The 15,670-nt window shown below is 37.7% G+C and overlaps 1 protein-coding gene across 2 annotated transcripts in view; it reads right to left on the reverse strand.

The window, feature by feature from the left end:
- Positions 1 to 14,528, reverse strand: part of fndc1 (fibronectin type III domain containing 1) — a 33,314-nt gene extending 18,786 nt beyond the window's left edge. For both annotated transcript variants that reach the window (XM_023347975.1, XM_023347974.1), the window contains exons 1-3: positions 14,266 to 14,528; positions 4,233 to 4,427; positions 2,946 to 3,014 (exon numbers count right to left, since the gene is read on the reverse strand). In XM_023347975.1, coding sequence (XP_023203743.1) covers positions 2,946 to 3,014; positions 4,233 to 4,427; positions 14,266 to 14,338 — 337 coding nt within the window. In that variant the 5' untranslated portion in view covers positions 14,339 to 14,528. The remainder of the gene's footprint in view (positions 1 to 2,945; positions 3,015 to 4,232; positions 4,428 to 14,265) is intronic.
- Between the last annotated feature and the right edge of the window lie 1,142 nt (positions 14,529 to 15,670).

Raw genomic sequence — 15,670 nt, forward strand, 5'->3', positions numbered from 1 at the left:
TCTTTCATAATCATTTCCTCATTAGTGCAATCAGAGGAAAAAAGATGAAAGCAAATGTCCTGTCAAAAAGGGAAATGCACAATAGGATGAATAATGTCAAGTCAGCAAACTTGACAGGTGACATTTGATGAAAAACAAAAGGGTATCAGGTGAAAATCAATGTATGCGATATCCAATGTCAAAGATGTCCAGAAAAGAGATGGTTCAATGTGTTTCAAACTGGAATAGTGTTTTCTGCCTTTGGGGCCTGACCAGTCAGACAGCATTTCCTGCCAGCACAGGACTGAGTTGATTTTTCCATAGAATATTCTGCTGTCTTAGATACCAACCTACAGAAGCATGACCTCTTTATTGAAAGGCAAATAAAATTCTATGTTAAAGAAGCGTATAGTCTACCATAACCCAATGCATCTTTAAACATTTAACCCTGACGTTACCAACATCTCTGATGACACTTATGCTCTAACACCAGAACCAGAATCATGTGGTTTTCATCAGCTAACTTGAAAATTGTCATCCTCTGTTCCTCTGGTTATTTGTCACACTGCATAGTTTGGCGCTGACAACCAAACCATTAACTCCAAAAGTACGTTTAATTCCTGATCTCTTTTTTTTTTAGCCTTCATGGCTGAGGGTGTGGCAAAGCTGGCATGACAGTACCACTGTTGCCTCAGCGGAGAGAGCCACCTCAGTTGGCATCAGATGTTTATGAGATGAGATGTGAGTGTTCTTTGCCTCAGTGCTTTTCAAAAACTAGCTGGCTTTAACTACTGTCCATGACATTTCACCAAATCCAAAAAACAACCTAAATACTGCAAATGTTAAACTGCAAGATTTAGGTCTCAGGATACAGTGTGTTGCTCACTTTCCCCAAAGGTTCAGCTCCAAAAACAATTTTCTGCTAAGGAGTTTTCCTACATGCCCAGATAATCAGTTGAGGGTTATCTGGCAAGATAGATTATTAACAAGCCAAGAAGGGAACAAAACAACTGCACATAAAATACACAACACTGATGACATATGATGAATCAGTAATTATTTACCCGTGGTTTGCCACCAGTGATTAGTTTGGCACATAATCTGAAACATTAAAAAGCCAAACTAACCAGATGAGTATATAGTATCCAAATGGCAGTTTACATTTGCACAGTACATTTACTGCAGCTTACCTGATAAATGAGCTTAACTTTTTGGCATTTTAGTTTAATTGGTTTCTGAATATATTTGATCAAAAATATATTCTGATGCATATTACATGATATGTAATATGTCATTATAATGCACTGGATCCATTATAACGCATCTAATGCATTAGAATGACACTAGACATCATTATAATGCAAGGGTTTTAACTCTTCTGAATTGATGTTATGAATTACCATTGAATATTTTAAAAGCACAGGGACAGTGGTACATTTGGACCAAACCTGGATGTGATTATCCTAAAAAAGAGAAGTTGTTTCCTTTTCTCAGTAAAAATGAAAAAGTAAATTCTATCATATGTTTTGCTGAAATCTGCAAAAGAGTAATGTAAAGAGATTAAGCATCTCTCTGGGGACATATTCTCAGATTAGCATTCTTTTAGGTTAAAAGATGATTAAATATAATTACAGTTTATGATTATGCTGATCTGTTTTTATAGGATCCAAGAACAAAATAAACCCTCCATCGTAATCCATTTGCCCTTCTCCCTAGCCTGAGTTATGTACTGTTATGGCATCAGTATCTCTTGCTGTTTAACCATTAATTAGTGTCATAAACATTTTTAATCTAACATTACATTGACATGAACCCAGTAGTTGGTTAACAAAAGCCGCTAAAGCAAAACTGGGCAACAACACTCCCCCATAGAAAAGCATTATGGTTAGCCTTGCAAACACTAAAGAAATTTGTGGTTCTTGATTCTCTCCTCCAAATGAAAAACTTGAAGTGGTTCCTATAATCTCTTCCAAAGCCAAATATGTAAGATCTGTAGACAGACCAAACTGGAACAGTGTCTGGTCATGTTAGTCTTCCAATAACAATTTCATATTATATAAAACAAATGGAAATAAAAAGAAAGCAAATTTATCCCCAAAGCACTGGTGAATGGGGGTTATAATCTTCTACATCACAGTTCCACAGGTTCCTTATAGATGTTAATGTGACAATAAGCAAGAAGCACATATGCCTGCAACAAATTTTCACACCAGTTGGCTTTCTACTGAAATCATTGTAAAGGAAATATGATGTCATTTATATAGCATATACCATTACCACACATTCTTACTCGATGTTAAATTTTGGATGACCCACAGGGAAAATATACCTGGTTAAAAGTATAGGAAACAATGAGTCACAACTTCTTTGGATCCCATAAGAGGATATGAAGTGGGAGGCACCTCCAGTACCGAACTGAACCAATGATCCAAGGTGGCATACGCAAATCTACGCTTTCATGAACTTTAAACCAAATTTTGAACCTAAAGTCTTATATCTCACAGCTGAAAAAGAGATTTCTGATATTTGGTGTGTTCCTATGCTGCTTTAATGCATCTGGTTTGAAGCGTTGTACATCCAGTGATGATATACTGCATACCCTTGTTGTAACTGCTTTAGTCTTTCAATCATTTAGACATCTGACAAGACATTTGGTCAACACAATTTCCACTCAGTATATTTTCTTTTTTTCTAGGACCATCCTCTGTAATGTCTGTACTATTTATGAAAACTGCAGTATATTAGCAGTTTCTGACCAGTCAGACCAGCTCATCTGGCACCAGCAACCATGATACATTCACAGTCACTTAAAACCCTTTTCCTCCCTCTTCTGATGCTTAAGCAAGTAATCTTCACCACATTTTCATGGATAAATGCAATTAGTGCCTCTACGTTGACAAGCAGTTGAACAGATGCACCTAATAACGTGACCAGTGCAAACAATTCTTCTTTGACATAGAGTTTACCTGCTGATGAGTTGTTCACAGGTGCATGACTCAACACAGCAAATCCGTCCAGATTGATCCACTCTGGGTCTGAAATACAAAGAAGAAACTGGCTGTATTTGTTATGCTGTCAGTTGCAGAACAAAACATTTCTCTAACCTTATCTAATCAGCATACTGTCTGTTGTTCTTTTCTGGTGAGCAGGTCAGTTCCTTTCATGCGATATTGAAAAAAGTGGAATGGTTTTTCTAATATCCTCTCTCCATTATTCTCCATCTTGCTTCTTCTTGCTCATAATAAGTCAGCTTATTTTTTGTTTTGTTTTTTTTGCTCCCGCAGTGGCTGGCCAGACATATTAATGATGTGGAAGCAAAGAGAGCGGTGTTATTTATGGTAACTAATGTAGCTTTCATGCTTCTAAGGGAACAGCATATGGACCCAGAGGAATTTCTGGAGAGGCCGCACTAAAACGTCAGCCCAGTTGCCAAAGATTTATGGCGAACCTCACCGGAGCTGGAAAGACCACAAGGACTGCCACAACGTACACTGAGCAGCACACACAAACCAAAAGGCATCTGGAGTAGCTGCTTTCAACAAGCTAGAGACACAATACAAGAAGATGCATGACTTCACTACTGTGCATCACTTCCACGACCACACATGCTCATAACAAGTTACCACAACACAGAGAATTGAGTTATAAGAGTTGGGCCGGGCTTGAAAAACAGCTTTCTGCAGACTTTGCGTCGCTCATGAAGTTTGGCTCTGAGTTGTCAAAGACTGATGCAAATGGAATAATGACAAAAGCAGACAACACTGTCTCAACAATGCAGACTACTATTTTTGTGTGGGAGGACCAAGAGCCCAAAATATTCTTTACAGGACAGGGAACTAAATATTACTTTATAGTCTAAGATAAGCCCTATGCCGGTAACTGTTGATCACATATACAAGTCATGATCCAACTTTGTTTTTTCTGGCAAACCTTCTCGAAAGTACGTCCAATTATGAACTAATCCACTGAAAATAAATCAATCACATATGCACTCAAGTGTGTTTTTTTCTCCCCAACTTCTTGTGTTGACTGCTTGCATTTGCTTGTCCTCTTATTACTGTTGAACTTGAGAACTCAAGATTCAAGAATAAAGAAAAAATGTCTCAAATTTAATTTTTATGTAGCATGTCTATTTATTTCCCTTTTAATAGCTTCTATCAATATTTGAACATTCATTCCACTTTGCTTTGCTACGATCAACTAACTATTTCAGATTGTCCAAAAAGGCCTTACTTAAACTTCATTTGTCTTACCTACATCCTCCACTGAATGTGGACGGCTCTCTTTGTTCACTTTAGTGAAGCGATGGGATCTGCTGGGTTTGTTGGAGTTGAAGACGAAGCGGTCCACGGGTCTTCCATCCAGATGGATCGAAGGCTCCCAGCTCTCCCTGAAGACTTTCTCTGCAGCTGTGTGCTTCCCGCTTTGAGGCCGCACAGTTTTTTCTGCTGTAAAACAAGATTTTAAAATAATTTTGACTAAACAAATTTGACCTAAACATTAACATCGTGACAGATGTGATAACCTTTTGTTTTTAAAACATACCATATTGGTTCTGAAATCTAATTTTCTATCCTAACTTCACAACCAACTGACAGTATCCAATTTATTTATTGTTCTTGCAATGCTTCATTATTAATGTAGAAAGATACGCTCATGGAGGCAGCGTTAGGAAATACCAACTAGTCAGATTTATAAACAACTGCAGACATGGTTGAATGCTGAAAGTTCTTGACAATAAGAAACCTTTGTTTTTTCTACTGACTGTGGAGCTTTCACTTCAGAATGAAATCATGTATTTAGTTTGTCTAAAATAAATTGTTAAAATGTCTCTGGGTGGTTTGGAGATATGGGAAATAAACAATCTCAACTGGTTTCAGGCTTCAGAATTTACGTAAATGCTTGAAACTCATCTGAATCAAAAAATAAAAATGACACTGACACCATACGCCATGCAAAAAACACATTACTTCAGGTCTCTGTAATACATGGAAAACCTTGATATGATTTGCAATTTACTTTAAATATAGCACACAATTCCAATGAGTCAATTATGTCGCAATTAGAAACTGAAAATAAAATCAAAATATGTGAACACTCCTTTTATTTTACATGATAGTTTGGCCTCACAAGTTATTTCAATAAATGTAAAATTCAGTTTCCATTTCAAGCCCTCAGCTGGTGTGGAAATATGTCAATTGTACTGATTATACATCTGGGACCAAACGTAACTGTTCTTCATGACTATTTTTTCAGTTCGATTGTGCATTATTTTGAAGAAATGCTGCCTACCTCTGAACACCATTGCACACAAAGTTCAAACGGTTCATATCCGGCACATACAGTTGTACATAAAAGATTTCATGTGGAGATTATTCTCTCACTAGTTCAGTTTCCACTTGGTCTTCAAAAATAAAAAATCTGGGCCAGATTTTCCACTATGAGCAATCGGGCTTGCTGACTTCAACTGTAAGACGTTTGATCGAGTGCAGGTGGGATGCATTGGGGGTTTTTTGAGCAAAATCAGCTCCCTGTTCCAGATGCTGCTGGAAACCCCACCGATGAGAGCAGTGAGAACAAACCAAAACATTTATGCAGTTCATGGATAACTTAAAAGTCTTGTGAGTCTCATAGTTTAGTTTTAAATGCATAAACAATAGCTTTATTGTTTGCGGTCTGAATTTTTAAGCATTTTCAAACTTTAACATGTGGGTACTTTCTAAGGTGTTAATTGGATGTTTTCCAGTATTCTGATTCACAATCACTGTTTTTGTTATGCCTTCTAACAACCATCTCCAAGTCTCCTGCTTACAGGTGTCTTCCAGTTTGAGGAACTTTATTGAACTCCAATGCTTTTTGGAGTTTTAGTGCTGAAGGTTTACCTTATCATATTTTTGTTCACTCTTACCACTCTATAGATCTGAGACTAAAATGTACATAGAGCAGTAAAAGAAAATAAAAATAAAGGAATAATTAATTAGGGGAGGGAGGGGTTTCACCAGCTGTTCGAGTTCGCTCTCCTCTAGCACACCTTTCAGTCGTTTCTGTTTCAAGTTACCCTGTGTTATTACACATAAAGGGATCTACTCCTCTGTCCAGACTTCTTTCTGTCTCTTTGGAAAATGTATGATGCAAGGGGAAGGCCAATATGTCTAATTAAATCAAGACTCCTCCAAACTCTGCGGATGCATGTTTGTCTTCCAACTACAAACATTTTTGGAAGCAGTTAACTGAGGAGATGTTGCATTAATGTCTGACAGCAGAGGGCTTGGCTGTAGGCCGTTGCTACAGGAGACAAAAGCAACAATTTAAAATAGTCTCTGCTCTGTTTGTGACTGTGATACAAAAACATAAAGAAAGAGTGATTGAATTTGATGGAAGAAAGTCATAGGTATGGCAAGAATGAAGACAGGAACTCAGGGTGTGCCATTTTATTACCTTGTGTGTAGGTTAGATTGATATAGCACACATGCACACCTGATGACCCACAGACAGACCGGGAGGCACATGTAAGTGCATGAATACTTTGGCACAAGAAGCATGAGCAGCTCAGGCCTGAGGTCAAATGACTGCTGTAGTTCTGAAATTTATTAGTGCTCATGCAGCTGCAATGAGATTTTAAAAGAGAACCTGCTCACCCAGCCACAAAATCACACTGACCCTTCATTTACCCCAAAAGAAGTCATGATCAACCTTTTAAAACACATTTTGCTTCCACATAGATTTTTGTAAGATCTAGGAATATAAAGGAATCCATTTATGCTTTCTGTCATTGGTCAAACCATGAATAACAAATCATGAATAAAAATGATCGTTTTTAGTGCTTCTCTACTTTATGCTCTCCTTGAGAGTCTATCAGCTTACGTGGCCAGCCAAGTGTTTGTTGGTTAGTAATTGTGCAATGCTCTTTCCATTTTTTAGAAACTGGATTCAATAGAGTTCTTTGAAATACCTAAAGATCAGATTATTTGTGATAAAATTAGATGAGCTACAGGTGGACACTGTTTAATAATTTCATGACTTTTGAGGGAATTTTGTAAAACTGGACTTGTCACTGCCAGAGTAAATGTACATCACAGCTTTTAGACTTTCATTGTTAAAAGAATTTCAAGTCATGTATCATTTTTCTTCCACTTCACAATTATGCACTATTTATCTTGATTGTCTTGATCTAACAGGAAAAAATCATCATCAAATAAGATGATGGTTGTAACAGGAGGAATGTGAGTAAGTTGAAGGCAGTAATCTTTTTGTAGTAATGTTGATGCTGCACAAATCATGTTCAGTCACAGGAATCTGTGTTTGTTCACTTTTGATGTTTGATGATATTTTCAACAATCACAGTAAAAACTAAAATGCTAGACCTTCAATCTGATTGGATGGATTTAGCTTCACAGCTTTGTTTTCAGTTCTTATTTGAGATATTACCATCAGTATACTAGTAGTTGGTCACACTCATTGTACTTTTGGTTGTGGGGTATTTTCTGTTTTTTTTCTTTTTAATAAGGATTTGTTTCTGGATGATTTGCAGATTTTACATAGCTACAGTATAACTATGTAAAATTTGCACTTACAGTAGAAAACAACAAAAGGTATCTTAGAAAAGGAAATTACCCAATTACTTCCATAATGTTTTATCCACAGAAAACTCTTTCCTTTTTATTTTGGCAGTGGAATAAAAGCCCAAAGGACCCTCCACTTCCAAAAGAGAGACACCATATCTCTCTTTTGCACTGACCACTCCCTTTAAGCTGTCAATTTTGAAGATATTGCCAAAACATGTTTTTCACACATTTTTCTACACAGTGATTTGGTGTGTTACATCAACTGTATCCAAAATTCATTATGATAGTAGCTAAACAATGTTTTATAAATACAAAAACAGTTTACACAGCTGTTAGACTCAAGTTTTTCTCGAGTAAATCAATACAAGTTCAAAATTACTTAATACTTAATGTTTAAAATTAAACATTTTAAGGCACTTCATCCAAGTGTCTTCAAAGAGTCGCTGTGTTTGGTGATGCTGGGAGCTGAAAGAATTGACAGTGGTCAGTCTTGAAAACAAACTCGAAGAAGCCCCTGACTGAAGGCTATTGAAGTATGGCAGTCTCTTGATTGTCACAACATGATAGCAGCTTATTGGGACTAATCCTAGCAGCAAAGACGATACTTCATAGTAGCTTGTGATAACCCCATCCATTGTTGACAAGCCCTCCTAATCCACCTCATTTGCTTTGGTTGCTCCTTTTTAAGTGTCTGTCTGGTTGTATGGTTAGAAAGCAGAAAGAGACGTTGGAGTTATGGTCATGACCGAATTATATTGTGATCGATCAACAACATAACTTTGAAGTTTGTCCTTCTCTCTCTGCTGTTTGGTCCTGCTCTGCATCCATGAAGCCTCCTTTTCAACTTCTCTGGTATTCCCATAGTTGAGGTGTTGTTAGATACTACTGAGATATTTATGAGCTCCCACCAGTTGCAAACAAAACACATTGAATGAGCATTATTACATTTTTTACTTTAATCTATTACATTCAAAACAATTTGCTCCATATTCTGTCTACATCTATAACAAGAAATGGAATGCATTCTGTTTGTACTGCATCCATTTAGTTTTCCAAACATTTTTTATGAGTATTGGCTGGCTATAAATGCCACATGTGCAATTTTGATACCAATTGCTAAAGCACCTGTGTCATCTTTCTTCTTGGTTTATGCCTCATTGAAGATTCCCCCCATTTCCACTTCATTCTTTTCCAACAGGCAGAACAGACTCCCCTTATTACCACTGTTTCCACATGGCTTTGACATTTCTGCACATCCATCCATTTTCTGTCAGATTTTTTTTTTCTCTATGCCTGCTTAATCCTGTGCTTAGTTGTGGGAGTGGGCTAGTGATCAGACAATTTGTTATAATGAGACTAAATGACTTTATGTCTTTTAAAAGCATTCACACCCACATGAACATTTTCACAATTTGTCACAATTTATTTGACAGAACACACAAATAAGTACTTGTAAGGCAGAATAAAAATAATGCACATAAAAAAATCTATAAAGTTCTGAAATGTTTGCTGTGAAGTTGTATCAACTCTCTTTAATCTTACTCTATCTTTCTCCTTGCATGAGTAAATACGAGCCCATCACCCTCATTTTAGCTTCTCTCCACTGGCTCCCCAAACATTTTTTCACTTTATTTCTTTTTTAAGCCCTCCAAGGTCTAACTCCATCCTGCCTCTCTGGGCTGTTCAATCCATATATGCCCTCCCTTTCCCTCTGGCCAGGTAATCAGCTCCTCCTTGGAGCTCCAAAGACCAAACATAAGCTTAGGGGATGTTGTGTCTCTTCTATTACTGCTCATAAGATGTGGAATAAACTTCCTCTGCAAATTAGACATACCGCTTCTCTCACTGTTTGAAAATCGCTTCCTAATGCTCACCTCTTTGCTCAGGCAGAAATGAGCATTGACACCACTTGAGATGCTGAGTTTTACCCTAGTCTGTTGTTTTATGGTTTTTTATTGTGTGATTTCTCTTACCCCTGTTTTATATTTCTTAGTGGTCACTTTTATACGTACACTTTGTAATTTTAAGATGAGAGAATGCTGCAAGTCAATGACTCGATGCAATCTGCAGGGTTTCCTTAGATAGAAATTGCCAAAAAAAAAACTGTTGGACTGTTTGAAAACCAGAATCAGTAGGAATGTATGCATGGTTGAATTGAAAAATTTTTTTGCAAAGTGTTATTTGTTGCGAATTGGCTCTCCAAAAATAAGCTGAATTGAATAATTAGTAAACAGAATCCCCCAGTGACTATTTTAATCTCAGTATAAATACATGTAGATAGAAAACTTTAGTGAACAAACATCATCCAAGTATTACAGAACACATCTGACAGGTCAGGGATATAGTTGTGGAGAAGCTCAAAGAAGGGTTGGTAATAAAACAATAGCTCAAGCTTTTAAAGTCTCACAGAGTACTTTTCAATCCATCATCAAGAGATGGAAAGAACATGGCACAACTGCAAACCCACCAACACATGGGCGTCCACCTAATCTGACAGAATGGGCAAGAATCAGAGAAGCAGCCAGGAGCCCTATAATAACTCTTGAGCTCTTGGTCATGCTCACTTAAAATACCAATTTATTGTAAAAGTGTCAAGAAAAAAACATTGTTGAAGGAATGCCTCAAAATGTTCTGCTTCCAATCTGCCACAAAAACATATGGAAGAAGGTGATCTGGTGCCATGTTGGGTGGAATATTAACACTCCCTCATCCTTAACACACCATCCCGCTCTTAAGAAACATGGTGGTGGCAGCATTATGATGTGGGGATGCTATTAAGAACTAGGGGAAAACACAGATGGAGCTACATAAATACAGGGTGATCCTGGGAGTGAACCTGTTAGAGATCGGCTAGGGAAGAAGTTCAACAGCATTACAGCCCCAAACATTTAGCTGGAGCTCCAGTGGGATTTAGATCAAAATATATTTAAGTGTATTAGGAATTAACTTGTCAAAGTCACGACCCAAATCCAATTAAAATTATGTGGTAAGACTTGAAAATTGCTGTTCTCTTGAAGTCCACTGTGAATCGTTAAACATGCAAAGCTGGTGTGTAAAGACTTGCTCTTATTGCAGCAAAGGGTGTTTCTACACGGCTCCGACTCAGGGCAATGGAATAAAAAGTCAAGTTACGCTTTATTTGCTTTCATTTATAAAACATGATCAATGCCATGTGTGTTTCTCCTTCCACTTCATGTCTGTGAACTACTTTGTGTTGATCTGTGACATAAAATCTCCTCAAACAAAGAAGTTTGTAATTCCGATGTCACAAAATGTGAAATATTTGAAGGGGCATGAATAACCTAAGAAGTACTTGTTTCTGGGATGCCTTCATGGTGCTTATTTTGATTTAGATTTAGTTTGTCAATCTGCTGAACTCTGGCAAGAAGTTTTGTTCATGCTTCAGAAAGGACTCTTATAATAAAGTTAGCACTGAGCACATTTTTAAAGTTTTGAAAGGAAACATAATTTAAAAACTTTTATTTCCTCTTTATTTCTTCTTCAAGCAGACGCAGGCCACCATAATTATCGGATAAAGTCATGTTTCCCAAGTAAGTGTACGTTTTGTCAAAACAGTTTGCTCTCATTTCCAGTATTTACTCACTAATGAAGGGTGACACTCTACTTAACTGCCTTCCTGCACCCTGAGCAGGCTGATCTTTGTTACGCTTTGACAGGTGTGCTCATCTTCCAGGTGGTACTTGTTTGAATAGCTGGAAGGACGCCCAGAAATCACATCATCGCAGGATTTGCTCATGCCAGCACTGGTAGCTTCGACAGGCAGCCAAGCAGCAGGGCGGTGGGGTTACAGGTCAGAAATTATGCCAGTGTTAGAATTTTCCTAATTCAGTGGAAAAAACTGGAAGCATAGATGTATGTCATGCCTGCAGACATTATGACAGAAAGTCTGTGTTCTCTCTTTTTTTATGGTTTTGTTCATCCTGTAAAATGAAGTACCTGCAGAATCCCAACATGTTAAGAGAAGCAGTGAAATAAAATTCCACTTGCCTGCAAGAACATGATCCAATCTTTCCAACCACTCTCTGTCTCACTTATTCTCCACAAACTTTCCATAAGCTTTTAGAGTAAAGCTGCCCAGATAGATTCGACATTGTTGTGGTTTTGTTTCTTTTACTTTCACAGTTCCTTGCAATGCTAGCCTGAGTGTAAACCTACTCTATTCGACAGGTGACACACAAGTGAAGAGGGCACTTGTATCCAGTAGTTATTAGTCGAGTTGTGGGACAGGTCACCAATCCATTAAAGGTACAATCCTTATAGTTTAATAGTTATGGCAGTCATCATAATTTAAAACTGTTGTATAGTTGGCTATCTGTGGCTGCTTGGATCTTTGCAGTTTATGCACTAATTGACTGTTGTTAAATGTAGGGGTTGAATAAATATTTTCTGTGATTTCTTGTAAGCAAAGGCTTCTCACCCCTCATTCTTTCATGTTTGCATTAAAGTGTTATACAACAGACACAGCTGTCAGATCAAATCAGAAAGTCTGAGAAATAACCTCATCTCAACCGCATTTGTAACTATTCTACACCCTTAATTTCAAGTGTAATTTATTTACCTGGAGGGATTCAATAAATTCTGTCACATATTTATTTTCTCACTAGTTAACTACTGTAGTGCACAAAGTATTACATATCAAACTTTCACAACTTATAGGAGATACTAGTTGTGTTGCTAGAAAATGCCTTCTGGTCAGATAAAATCAAATGTTAATGTTTTGGCCCACATGCAGGGTAAGGCCATTTGTGATAGAAAAGTTGATGTTACATAACTCTGAGCACAACCTCCACATAGTGAAACATGGTCATGGTAGCATCATGTTGTGGGAACCCTTTTTCTAAGCAGAAACAGAGAAGCTAGTCGGAGGGAGACGTTAATTAAAAAAGCAGCCAAGAGGCTCATGATAACTCTAAAGGGGTTGCAAAAATCCACAAATCATGTGGGAGACTGACATCTGGTCTTCAAGGAGAAGTAGAAAGTAGAAAGACAAAAAAAAGTAATACACGGTTTGACACAACCTGCATAGGAGACAGCAAACATGTGGGAATAAACAGTGCTCTGGTTAGGTCAGACCAAAATTAAGCTTTTTGGCCTCCTTACAAATAGAAAACTAACACCAGTATGAAACTGGCCAAAGTCAACGTGAAGAAAGATGAAGTTGAATTCAGAGTAATCTTGGAAAAAAAACCTGTTGAGTAAGTCTGAGAAACATCCTTACTGCCAGAGTTCATTTGCAGCTTTCATATTCTGTGATGCATTGAATTCAGGAATTAGATCACTAATTAGCTAAATGCACACTTAATGAACAAACTATGATTGATGAAGCTCAGACATTTGATAAACAACATTAGTGATGGTGTGATGATTGGTGGATAATAGGTGGTAAGTGGCCCCCCAAATGAAACACCACATAGGGCCACATTGGGTTGGCTCTGGCTCCTGAAAACATCTGGATATTCTGCAATACCTTAATTCATCTACTATACTCCTGTGAAGAATGTAATAAGAAAACTATAAGTTACACCCACATTTAATTAATAAGCTGATTCTCAAACACTCAAATGAAGCAATAACTCAGGACATCTGCACTGTGTTGTTCAGATCAGAAGTGTTGAAGTCTAAATGTGCTAAGTTGTTTTCAGGTGGGAGAACGCATAAGAGTTCATTGACATCACTTAATACATAAAGAAAAGAAAGACCACAACAAAGAGCATCTGTGCTAGAGAAAGCACTGATTTCATGCACCAAATGCTCACATTTGAGACCAGAACAAATAGAAACTCACAGATCAACTCACAAAATGTGTGCTGGATATACTTTAGGAGGAGGGAAGGAAAAATGAGAGCATGGTCTTTGAACCCAGCCAAAAGGATTAGCGTCCTCCTGTCTAATACTCTACTCTCTGAGCTTTATGACATTTTTTTTCTATTTTCACAATTTTTTTTATTGTCTGAAGAATGTACTGAAAATGGATGAGGTGTTACTGAAAATGGATTTTATAGAAAACACTTTGGACATTTTTAAGACGTCTGCTACTGCAATTTAGTGTCCGTGCATACTGAAGAAAAATGTGCAGCACAATTGATAAATGACTTGTGGGTTAAAACCATTTGGGTCAGGCTTGCTATCAAACACATTCACAATAAATAACCCATGAAAGATTTGAAGGGTGACGGACAAGAACTTCACAGCCAGGTAATTTCTTACCACTGTCAGCCCGAATAGTCACCAATCTGGCACAAAATCACCTAAAGGAAACAATTGGACTAATCAGTGTATTTTATGGTGTAGGCTGAAATTTGTCGCCATCCTACTAGCCACAGCAACCACTGCAGTTACTTCAGCAGATTGATTGGATCTTTCAGTTACTGTACTCTCCTGCATAAGATTTTGAAACTTAAATTAAAATATAGAAACTATTCTGAGTAACGTTTTTAATTTTCCATTGCATAAAAAACGTAAAGCTTATGGCGAATATTATAATAAATAAAGTCCACTCGTTTTTTTCCCATGCAGAAATGAACACCTTGAACAATCACGCACAGACATAATAAATTTATCTTTTACAGAGAACAAAAAGATGTTTGCATAAGTCTCGAAAAAAAAGGCACAAGCAACACAAACTCATCCGCTAAGCAGTACACAGCTGAGTGCAAAACCTGCACCCCCCTTTAAAACGCAATAAAACAATTTCTTTTACCTGCCCATCCGCATTGTGGAGCGCAAAACGTAAAGAATAGCGCCAGAAGCGTCCTGCCTGCGGCTGCAGCCATTGTAAATGTGGCGCTCTGCAGCTGCGGAGTGAGGGGACAGCTGGATGCAGAGGGCAGGGACGCGCTGACCCTCCTTCTTCTTCCTGCAGATGGAAACCCTGTTGAATGCCGCGGTGTGATTTATCTATTAGAACAAAAATGACTTGCAGACACTTCCAGAAAGTTGCAATTGAAGTGTGCGATTCAAAAGGAACAAATTTGACGAGGGAAGATAAAAAAGAAGGCAAACAACTAAAAGAAGACAAAAAAAAACCCGTTTGTTTTTCTTTGGTAAATAATGAACAGACAAACATTCACTGCGAGTACTCTTGTCTTTAAATTCTTGCAGGTGCCCCTGCTGTATAACTCTGTTTACTACTTGACAAATAATAAAGCCAGCGGAGGTTCATATTTAAGAAAATGTCTCCCCCTTCAGAAAGCGAGAAGAACTCACCAATATTAAAATATCTACTGGTAACTGAGTGCGGAAGAGCTTCTTTATCAACACTTCCACAACTGCAGCCAGAAGATGGCACTATTTGCTTATTCAGAACTCGTGTCATAAATCGCCTGATGGGCATCATCATGAATGCCTCTCTGGGGAAAGTGCCACCACTTGCTATTTCCAACCTCTTCAGCAGAGTTTAACAACGATTCAAAGACATGGCATTAATAGAAATATTCTTATGACAATGCTATTGTTAGTTGTGTTAGAAAGGGAAACAAGGATGAGCACTGGTGTCTGCTTTTGTATTTTGTAGGACAGTCTGGGGGAGATTTATTTGCCTTTCAATGCAGCTAAAGCAAAATAGGCGGTGATGGATTGTACGGGAAAACAAATCACTTCCAGCTCTAGTCTACATCAGTATTTGTGAAATAGAGATCAGAAACTCCTACAAGTAGTGTGATGCTAAGTAGCAAATGTGATTGGTCCACAACTTGAGGAGGGTCAGGTACTATTACATCTGTTATACAATCAGGAGATTTACAACTCCAGATCAGCCTTGGCGAGTGAGATGCATCTGACCTAGGTATGAAACTCACCAGGCTGGGATAGGTGATTGAGGATGACAAAGCAGTTACAATTTTGTGGAAATTACTCATATTGTCTCCAAGAAACCCTTAACAAACATAATAAACCCACAGAAGTTTGATTCAGCCATAAATTCTCACTAAAAAATGCAGGAGGTCATTCCTGCCAACTGTAGCTAGACTCTGCAAACACCACCGCTGTAGGTCGAGGCTCCCAGACAAGAATCTAACCTGATCTCTGCATGTGATAACAATCTGGACTCAATATGTTGTTTGAAGGCAATTTTTTGTAATATTTTACCCATTCTAACAGTTTGAAAT

The sequence above is a fragment of the Xiphophorus maculatus genome, chromosome 15 (assembly GCF_002775205.1).
Source record: "Xiphophorus maculatus strain JP 163 A chromosome 15, X_maculatus-5.0-male, whole genome shotgun sequence".
Classification (NCBI taxonomy): Eukaryota; Metazoa; Chordata; class Actinopteri; order Cyprinodontiformes; family Poeciliidae; genus Xiphophorus; species Xiphophorus maculatus.